This window comes from Perca fluviatilis, chromosome 3 (assembly GCF_010015445.1).
Source record: "Perca fluviatilis chromosome 3, GENO_Pfluv_1.0, whole genome shotgun sequence".
In the NCBI taxonomy this organism is placed as follows: domain Eukaryota; kingdom Metazoa; phylum Chordata; class Actinopteri; order Perciformes; family Percidae; genus Perca; species Perca fluviatilis.
In genome coordinates, this window is record NC_053114.1 from 21,380,724 (window position 1) to 21,391,491 (window position 10,768).

Here is a 10,768-nt window from a genome sequence, read left to right on the forward strand (position 1 = left end):
TGCCAAGAAACACGATACAGAAACACCTCCTTTTGCAAACTAAAGGCCGCAGGGAGTGCGACTCGTTGGTCTAACTGTTCCCCGGACAATATCTACAACAAAGCAATGCAACAAAGACATTTTTTTCGGAGCAGCAGCAATGGAAGATTTAGCCTGACAGGCTAAATCCAGGAAAAAATAACAACTGATTTCTGATCGGTTGCCGTGTTGTTCCAAAAATATTAGCTACTCACGAGCCGTATATACATTATCATTAAACGACTCTGGTTCTACCGTAATTCTGCTTTCAGAGAAAACAGTTTTCTCATTCAGAGAAACGGACCTTGAAACTGATTAAACATGAGAATGCTGCTGCCCGAAACTGGTCATAGACAGTATATAAAACCGGTGGTGTAGCTAGCTATACATGTCTACGGGTGTAACAGCTGAATATAACCCGACGTGAATAACGCGGAACCTTCATGCGTAGTCAAGTAACGTTATTGCTCCCCGGACAGAAATAGTGTAACAGTCAACAATAAACGTTGAAAAGTGCCGCAGTTTGTGCCGTGCAGATTCTTATTTTACACTTTAGTGATTTCTGAGTTGATATGAAAACATGTTCAGATAAGTGAAGCACGATTCATTTGTTTTTGTGTTTCAGTTTTTAATCTTCACAGTATTTCGGTTGAGGTTTGGTTATAATGGGAGTGCATGGACTCTGGAGGCTGCTGGAGAGTACAGGGAAACCCATCAACCCTGAGACTCTGGAGGGAAAGGTCCTTGCTGTTGGTATCCTGACTTGGTTGTGATCTATACATCTATCTTTCTATCTGTCATTGTTTGAGCAGGGTCCCGTCGTCTTTATCAGATCATGTATTGTAACTGACTGTCAACCTTAACCAGACCCCTCCAGACATCAGTATATGGCTGAACCAGGCAGTGAAGGGGGTGAGGGACCGTGAAGGCAACAGTGTCCAGAACGCCCACCTCCTCACTCTCTTCAACCGCGTCTGTAAGCTGCTCTTCTTCCGCATCAGGCCAGTCTTTGTGTTTGATGGGGACGCACCACTGCTGAAGAAACAGACTCTGGTACGTCCAATGCTGTCTGAAGAGCCACATGAGCAGTATGTCTGTGTAAAATACTTTTTGATATTTCTTCCAAGTGGATGGTGTAGAGCTGGGCAATATATCGATATTATATCGAAATCGTGATATGAGACTAGATATCGTCTTAGATTTTGGATTTCCCTTTACCCACTTAGTCATTATATCCACATTTCTGATGATTATTTATCAAAAATCTCATTGTTTAAATATTTTGTGAAAGCACCAATAGTCAACACTACAATATCGTTGCGGTATCGATATCGAGCTATTTGGTCAAAGATATCGTGATATTTGGTTTTCTCCATATCGCCCAGCACTAGGATGGCGATTCCCATATATTCTGTCATTTCACATGGCCGTGGCTCTTCTGCAGGCTCTGAGGAGGCAGAGGAAAGAGGAGTTGAGCCGGGAGTCCAAACAGACCAATGAGAAACTTCTCAAAACATTCCTGAAGAGACAAGCGATCAAAGCTGCACTTGGAGACCGCAGGTAAGAGACCGTGGCAGTGTGCAATGGAGGGATGGCAACAACAACCTCTCTACTTACTTACTGTCTGAATAAATAATTTCTTAAAAACTACAAGGTGAACTGTCTACTCTCCTACCGCCACAGTAAGGATCCTCTACCCAGCCTCTCCACTGTGAGGAGAGATGAGGTGGACGACATTTATGTTCTACCAGCCCTGCCAGCTGCAGAGGAGAAGGACCAAAACAGGTCAGAGGCCTGGAGAAGATTACTTTTTGCTAGTTATAGTAAATAAAGTGGCAATTCAGTCATATTATCTACAGTACAGTCCACTCCAGAGTTTTAAATCCATTGTTTGCTAAACAGTTGAGGTGGCTCAAAATCTTTTTCATCTTGACATGTGTTACGTGTGTTAGATAGGAGAGTCAAGTTAATGCTAACTGTGCATGAAGGAGCACACAAAATGTATTGTTTTATACAATTATTTCACCTTCTACCATACTGGTATAATCATTTTGAATATGTTTCGTTATTGCAGTTCTGAGGAGGAGGAGGAGGAAGAGAAAGAGTTAGAGGAGACAGACAACGGCCATCACATGTATCAGGTAAAATTATTACATGCACAAGAGCATCAAATTCTATAGCACCAACACCAAATAAAATGGCTTCAAATAGTTTGTTTTTTTTGATAGTATTTTCATATTGCTTGGTTGTTCCTGGTCCTGGCTGTGTAGCAATAAAGTGTTTTCGCTGAGTGCAATTAGCAGTGAAGGCCTCTGTTTAGGGATCATATCTTCTTGATTGTTTCATAAAACTCTACTATGTGCCAGTGTGTTTCTTATTTAGAGTCGTGTCCAAAAAAAAATCCTCACATTATTACTATGTTCTTATGTTGGTTGGCTTTATCACCCAGCCTTTCTCTGTGTAAACGCACTGTTTGATAATTGACATTTAAAGCCAGATTGCTCATTGTGTCTTAGGGAGAATTGTATGAAGACCCCAACTCAGTGGACATTAACTCAGAGGAGTTTGCCAGCCTGCCTCCTGAAATGAAACATGAGATACTCAAAGACATGAAAGAGTTCTCCAAAAGACGTCGGACCATGTACCACAAACCCCCAGAGGTACTAGTAGCTCTCATTCGCGGCACACGCACACACTCGCCCATCTCCTGCTCTTCAGCACAGACTCCTCTTCACTTCTCTTAGCATTCAGGAGACTTTTCACAGTACCAGCTTGCCGGCCTGCTGCAGAGGAACAAGCTGAACCAGCGACTGCAGGGTGTGGAGAAAGAGATGAGCCAGCAGAGCACCGGCAGCGCTCCACAGCTCTGCCAACTGGACGGGGACCAGCAGAGGCACAGCGTAGAGTCACACCGACTGGTTTCAGAAGACTATTCCCACTATATCCTTATTAAAGGTGAGGGCAGCTATGATGGTGTTTACTCAGTCAAAGGACCATAACAGGTTGTCAGTATTTAACAGGAAAAGTATCAATTATCGGTTTTAAACGTATCAAAAAGAAAGTTTCCAAAACACTGCTCACAATTGTGTTATGACAGTGTGACTTTAATATAAAGTAAAGCAAACAAATTGTTTAGTGTGATATCATATTTTAAATCTCTGCAAGAACATTTGGTGCCATATTTCAATCTGTGGTTGGTCTATGGCTAAGAAATGCATCTATAACCTTCTGATGTGTTTTAGACAGTGGTTGTTGTAAAGTAAAGGCTGATTTGTGGAATGGGCCAAATCCGAAAATGCAAACTTGTCTTAATTTTCATATAAAAAACACCACTCCGCTTTTTCTACACAGGCTCCAAGAAGAGCGAGACTGCCCCCGAGAGCCGACCCGCAACCGCAGCCTGGTCTGGGAGCTCCCTGACGGGCTGCGAAAGACGAGCAGCGGACAGACCTGAGCCACTGTGGCGTCCTGCTTGTGAGGACGAAGCAGAAGTGCAGGGTCCCTCCTCAAAAAACTCCAAACCGTCTGTCTTCAAACCGTCTCTGGGAGACACATCACCTCCCTCGCCTCGTACGCTCAAGGCGATCCAGGCTGCGATGAGCGACAGCTCAGACGAGGAGAAGGTGGACCGTGATAAGGACGGCCGTGTGTCCCCGCGCACCCTGCTGGCAATCCAACAAGCTCTAGCGGAGGAGGAAGATGACGCTGCCGTACACAGCACTCTAATCAGCAGCACATCCACCAAACTGCAGGCGAATATTCATCATCCTGGGCCACAAGTGGTCATCAGCAGCTCAGAGGAAGAGCCAAACCCTGGAAACGTGAGCCCTTTGCCTAATGAAAGATCCGATTGTAAGGGGAACCCAACAGGCCAAAGTTTACACGTGGAAGATGGTTTGTTTGTTAGTAGTTCTGAAGATGAGATGGAGAGTGTGATCGGTCAGAGAAATGAAGCACTTCGCTTTGCGGCGCAGCAACAAACTCCTGAGACAGAGATGAAGTCCGAAGAGGAGCTAAAGAAAAGACAGTTGACAGAGGATATACGGACGGGAAGTAGAGGACAGATGGAGAAACCAGAAGAGCTGGAGGGATTGAACACAAAGCCTCGGGCTGCTTCCAATCAAAACTCATCATCCATTAATCTCTCTGCTCAACTATTTGGAAAACCTCTCAGTGCAGAGACTGAAATTCATCCTGCGTTGTTAACGCAGAGGAGCAACGAGATGATTGAAGCTCAAGGGGAAAGGAATGGAGATGATGTGAAGTCGGAGGGCAGCGAGGAGAGCGAGTCAGAAGGTGCAGTAATAGTTGGGTTTAAGATCACATTCATTCGTCATAGTCGTATCCAATTTAAATTCATTCATTTCATATATTGGACTAAAGTTAGGTAAGCAAAGATCAAACCAGAGATAGATCCTACATGTGATAGGTGCAGACAGGCCCCAGCTTCTCCGCTTCACATGTTCTGGCTTTGTCCAAGTTTGACTGGTTTCTGGAAATTTTATTTTTAATTCTGCGTCAGTTGCACTTGGCTCTGTAATTAACCCTTGTGCCCACTTGTTGCACTTTTGGGTCTCTCCCCAAAAACTGCAAATTCTTTCAAACCTCCATAACGGTGCGCTCGCCTTCTGTACTTTAATAGCCAGGACATTGATTCTCCTTAATTGGAAGTCAAGCCAACCACCTAGTCATATAAACTGGGTACGTGACTTAATGAGCTGCATCCATCTTGGAAATATAAGCTATCTAAGAGATGGGAAGCAGGAGAAATGAAGGACAATTTGGAACCCATTCATTTCCTACTTCTCTTCTATCAATGCCACTGGGCTCACTCCCATCCTGCCATCACTGTCTTCATTTGTCCCCAACTGATACCCCTAGAGACTAACCCCCCCCCCCGTATTTAGTTTTTATTTACAAATTATTAATTATTTTAATTTATTATTTTATTTATTTTCTATATATTTTTTATAATTTTTTCGCTCCTTTGCTTGGTGTGACAGTAACCTCATAATTATAGTTTTTCTTCTATCGAATAACTGCAATTGCCATAGAGGATGTGATTGTCGTTCAATATGTAGCTATATGTGCTATCTGTATGTCTGTTATGCGTTGTCTACTAACAAAAACTAAAATAAAGTTACATAAAAAAAAAAGAGAGATCACACTCATTCATAACTTCTGAAACCAGCAGCTATTAACAGAAGGGCGCTTTTTACCTTTTGTGTTTTCCCAGAGAGCTTCATCGAGGTGTCCGACGAAGAATTTCCAGAGGAGGATGCAGACGACTCCCTAGTAGTGACGGGAGAGAAAGGGTCTCCAGATGAGGCCCGTAGAGACGAGACCAAGCAGGAAGAAAACCCAGAGCAAGGTTTGACCGAGGCTCCAGCTGCTGCTTTGGAATTAGAGGAAGAAGACGACAAAAAGAGACGGACGGAAGAGAAAGCGCTAAAGGAGGGAACAGAGACCGAAGAATCCAGCTCAACTCCAGCAATCAATGAATGGGAACACTTTGATGTGGTAAGCTTTCGTGTCAGTATCGTTTAGACATGCAATATTTTGCCTATAATGATAATAACTATTTTAATTTAAAACAGAAAAATAACTGTGTGTGTGTGTGTGTGTCTGTGCGTGCGCGCTGCAGGATGAGCTGGAGGCGCTGGAGAGCTCTCTGCAGGCGGAGCAGAGCAGCCTGAGGGAGCTGAAACAGCAGCAGGAGAGGATGGCGAACACGGTCACTGGACAGATGCACCTGGAAAGCCAGGTGAACCGAAAGACACTGTGACATCACATCAGGACATACGGACACATCTAAACCACAAATGCACTCCACTCCTCACACTTCTCCTTAAAGGTCCAGTGTGTAACGTGTTTAGTTCTGTGTTGCCCGTTCGCAAACTTGTCCTTTTTCATGAATATTTACCTTCCACCATCAATTCCAAGTATTCCTTTTGGCTTGACATTTTACATTTGCATTCGCATGAACTGGGGTAGACGCTCCATATTCATGCGCCATCTTGAAATACGAAATACGTTTTCGCTGTCACACGATAAACTCACCGGTGCTGCGAATGCTGCTAATGGGTATCGTAGCTTCCCGGCCCCGCCAAGTAGAGCTGGGCAATATATCGATATTATATCGAAATCGTGATATGAGACTAGATATCGTCTTAGATTTTGGATATCGTAATATCATAATATGACATAATTGTGTTCTTTTCCTGGTTTTAAAGGCTGCATTACAGTAAAGTGAAGTAAAATGTCATTTTCTGAACTTACCAGACTGTTCTAGCTGTTCTATTATTTGCCTTTACCCACTTAGTCATTATGTCCACATTATTGATGATTATTTATCAAAAATCTCATTGTGTGAAAGCACCAATAGTCAACACTACAATATCGTTGCGATATCGATATATCGAGGTATAGGGAGAATTTTCACTGTAAAAATAGAATAAAAATATAGATACACATGTATGATATATGACAACCGGGAGAAGACGACTGGGGAATATATTGGTTTGTGGGGCCTCTGCCATACATTCCCAGAGCCATGCAGTCAGTATTACTTAACAATCCTTGCGGTAAGTGTGTGTGTGTCTGTAAACTCACTCACACTATTAAATATCACAGGCTGTCAGCATTTTCTGCCTTCTAACATCAACACGTAATGTAAAACCTCTAAAGTGCAATTCTGTATTAATCCCCTTGTCTGTTTTGATAATGCTGCTAACAGCGAAGGTATTTCTCAGAGGACTGCCAAAACATGCACATACTAAAAAGGTTATAGTTATAAGATCACAGTGCAAAACATAATGTCATTAAGAAATCAGCATAACCCTGATGTGTGCAGATTAAAGGTGCAGTAGGTAAGACTTAGAAAACTAACTTTCTGTCATATTTGCTGAAACTGACCCTATGTTCCAGTAGAACTACATGAAGCAGGTAATTAAAAAAAAATAATAAAAAAATCCAGCTCCTCTGCCACCACCTACAGCCTGTAGTGCGATTTGCAAAAATCCACCCCTCCCTGTTCAGATGCACCAATCATGGCCAGGGGGGGGGTGTCCAGTCAGTCACTGCTCACGCACACGCATTCATTCTCCCTCGTGGGGGGAGGGGCTTAGGAGACAGTTTTGGGCTTTAGCAGAAACGGGGGAGGGACTGAGAAGTCCTGGATCTTCCCAATCCTACCTACCATCAGCTTTGGTACCTAGGCTATTGCGTATTTTATTTTTATTTATTTTTTTTAAGATTTTACTTGCCAGCAATGACGGTTTCATCTTTGATACCAGGAGCTGCTGCGGCTGTTTGGCGTGCCGTTCCTTGTGGCACCGATGGAAGCCGAGGCTCAGTGTGCAGCACTCGACCGCGCCGAACACACACACGGGACCATCACAGACGACTCAGACGTGTGGCTGTTTGGAGGGAGACACGTCTACAAGAACTTCTTTAGCCAGAACAAATATGTTGAACACTACCAGTACAGTGACCTACAGAGCCAACTGGGTCAGTGCTCTCCATCATCTGTTTAATGTTTGGTCCTTATAAAGTAACCTGTTTGATCATTCATTTCCTCTGATGCTGTTTTTTTTATTGTGATTGTTCCAACCAAAAAACCAAACAAAAACATATGTTTTTAATATATTTTTAGACAGAATTTGACATTTTCTCTCATGTTCCTCTGAAGTGTCTAAATTGTTCCACTTTTGACTTTTAAATCTTTCCTTTTGTGGTGCATATACAAATTGCATTGGTCTTAGTTTTGGGGAGAAACAAACCAAACCACAGACATTTATCACGTTCATGATGCCAGGTCATTAGATTTTTTTTTTCTTCTATTATACCTGCAGATACCCTGACTTTTATGTGTCTGTGAAAGACAGGTTTGTTCACTCTTATCATATTTATTTAGTCTCCATCTCGTTCTATTCCAATCTAACCTCTGTCTGTCTCAGGCCTGGACAGGACCAAACTGATAAACCTGGCTTATCTGCTTGGAAGTGACTACACAGAGGGCGTGCCGGGGGTCGGATATGTTACTGGCATGGAGATACTGAATGAGTTCCCAGGGCCGGGCTTGGAGCCACTCTCACAGTTCAGGTGTGTAGGTGTGTGTGTGTGTGTGTGTGTGTGTGTGTGTGTGTGTGTGTGTGTGTGTGTGTGTGTGTGTGTGTGTGTGTGTGTGTGTGTGTGTGTGTGTGTGTGTGTGTGTGTGTGTGTGTGTGTGTGTGTGTGTGTGTGTGTGTGTGTGTGTGTGTGTGTTTTAAAGCTAGTTTATTAATCGTTTAGTTACATTTTTTAAGTTCTATATTAATTAAGGTTTATATTATGGGTGGTGATGGCGCAGTGGATATGACACATGCCTTTAGTGTGGGAGACCTGGGTTTGATTCCCACTGCGATAAATCAACCAATGTGTCCCTGAGCAAGACACTTAACCCCTAGTTGCTCCAGAGGTGTGTGACCTCTGATATATATATAGCAATTGTATGTCACTTTGGATAAAAGCGTCAGCTAAATGACATGTAATGTAATATTTAGTGCTGTCGCAAACCCATTTTAACGGCGTACATTTTTTATCGCGAGATTAACCTTCTTTTTGGCCTAGCAAACTATTTTTTCACATGCTGTTGCAACAACTAGTAATGTTAGAAAAACTACAACACCACAACGGATTTAGCTAGACCGGAAACAAAACAACAGGCACGCCGCACACACTTGTTTGGTGTTGCGAGCCGGCCAAAGAGTAGTAGGCTAATGTTACGTTTTGAGTGGATGGGGAGCGCGAGACGCCGAAATGGATGCCAATAAGATTCTGAATGGAAAGTTTACTTTTAAAAAGTTGCCGAATGGTTCCATTGACAAGACCAAAGTGATCTGTGTGTTTTGTCGTTGTGAACTGAGCCATCATCGCAGCACGACCAGTGTGAAATACCACTTGATGGCCAAGCACACAGCTGATGCGAATTCTGCGCCCCCTCGTCAAAGCCAAGCGACAAAAGCACAAAGCAAGCCGATCCACTTTTCCATGTTGATAAGAGCATTAAAATAAATGACAAAAAATAATGGGACAAAAAGAAATCAAGGGACATTTAGAATAGATAAAAATATGCGATTAATTGCAATTAAATATTTAAATCGTTTGACAGCACTAGTAATATTGTTTAAAAACAATAGCATTTTTAACATGGATTGATGTTATTGTTTCTTTCCTTTAGTAAATGGTGGTTAGAGGCTCAGGAGAAAAAGCGTCTGGTAGCAGATCCTCGGGACTCGAAGGTTAAGAAGAAATTGAGGGACCTTAAACTGCATCCTGGGTTCCCTAACCCTGCGGTGGCTCAGGCTTACCTGCAACCTGCTGTGGACCAATCAGAGAGCTTCTTCAGCTGGGGACGCCCACAACTCGACATGATCAAAGAATATCCTTGATCGACTGATCGTGTGTGTGTGTGTGTGTGTGTGTGTGTGTGTGTGTGTGTGTGTGTGTGTGTACTCGCATTTCTATACCGATGGGGACCTTGACCTGAATACACACTCACAAGGTGGGGACTCGTGTCACCGTGGGGACCAAAATCAGGGTCCCCACGGGCAGACCCCTCTCAAAGCATAGAAAACAGCTTCCTGATATGCCCAGTATCAATAACTCCAATGTCCCCTTTGGGGGGGTTTTCATGAGAAAAATGTGTGTGTGTGTAAGACGCTGACGTCCTACTGGCAAACGGTGGTATTGCAAGTGTGTGAACTTTTCTGTGAACATGCGCCCCTCCTGGTAATAAATGGTATTGCAGCATAATGAAAATTTAACTCAGTCAATGATGCGCCCCTCCTGGTGAGAGATGGTATTACAGCATAATACAAGTTGAACTTTCTGTTAGCCCAGCCATAGTAACTCAAACTCAGTACATAAAATTAAAGTCCTACAATTTGATCAATATCTAGTGGTTTAACATAAAATCAATTTAACCGCCTATTCAATTCCACTTAAAAAAGCTATCTCTGCTTAAACATTTCCTAGAATGTGCTTTTTCTTTTTGTTTAATTTGCAATTGTAACTAAAATGAGGCTATTCATTGTCTAACATAACAAGAGAATTATGAACAAATCTTGTTGCCTTAGTTAAGTTAAATGTTACATTTTACTGTAATTATATTGCAGATAGCTAGTTTATCTTTCTGTCATAATACTATAACTATATTTACTTTGCCAGTTACCTGTTTATAGATCTAAATTATCAAGATAGGATTACTGATTTTCAAAATGTTTTTTATCCTGATGATCCATCAAATATACTAGTGAATTAGTGAATCTATTTACAAATGGTTATGAAACTGTAAAAAACACACCTCACTATATTGGCCCTTCAGATGCATCTCTAAATCTTCTTGCTCAGTTATTTCTTCGGATAGTTTTGTTTCATACCATTAGAAACTTGGTAATATAGGCTACTAACCATGCATGCAACATCTTCGTCATGTCAAACGCCTGTGCCTAATATCTTCATTACCTCATTCATCTAATATAACTATAAAACCAGACCTAGTAACCTTGCAAAGGTTCGATTTGTGGATTACAGCTCCATTACATTACATGTCATTTAGCGGACGCTTTTTTCCAAAGTGACTTCCAATTGCTACATATGTCAGAGGTTGCACGCCTCTGGAGCAACTAGGGGTTAAGTGTCTTGCTCAGGGACACATTGGTTGATGTATCGCAGTGGGAGTTTAACCCAAAACTGTTATGCTGGAGAT

The 10,768-nt window shown here is 42.4% G+C and overlaps 1 protein-coding gene across 2 annotated transcripts; it reads left to right on the forward strand.

Annotated features, from left to right (window-relative positions):
• The first annotated feature begins 485 nt into the window (after positions 1-485).
• ercc5 (excision repair cross-complementation group 5) lies at positions 486-9,824 on the forward strand. 2 transcript variants are annotated; one of them, XM_039795981.1, is made up of 13 exons: positions 486-771; positions 896-1,071; positions 1,463-1,578; positions 1,702-1,803; positions 2,093-2,159; positions 2,535-2,678; positions 2,763-2,973; positions 3,370-4,314; positions 5,255-5,538; positions 5,663-5,782; positions 7,314-7,527; positions 7,977-8,121; positions 9,239-9,824. In XM_039795981.1, the coding sequence occupies exons 1-13, from the start codon at positions 684-686 to the stop codon at positions 9,447-9,449; spliced, it is 2,823 nt and encodes a 940-aa protein (XP_039651915.1). In that variant the 5' UTR covers positions 486-683; the 3' UTR covers positions 9,450-9,824. The 2 variants fall into 2 exon arrangements, with proteins under 2 accessions (XP_039651915.1, XP_039651917.1); XM_039795983.1 differs by lacking the exon at positions 9,239-9,824 and adding an exon at positions 7,872-7,904 and having other exon boundaries at positions 7,977-8,071.
• Positions 9,825-10,768: the final 944 nt, after the last annotated feature.

Bases quoted from the DNA above. Each gene is read 5' to 3' on its own strand.
- ercc5 (XM_039795981.1), top strand. From the start codon at position 684: ATGGGAGTGCATGGACTCTGGAGGCTGCTGGAGAGTACAGGGAAACCC. The intron at 1,804-2,092 runs GTCAGAGGCCTG...TCGTTATTGCAG, and splicing joins GAGGAGAAGGACCAAAACAG to TTCTGAGGAGGAGGAGGAGG. The intron at 7,528-7,976 runs GTCAGTGCTCTC...TGTCTGTCTCAG, and splicing joins TGACCTACAGAGCCAACTGG to GCCTGGACAGGACCAAACTG.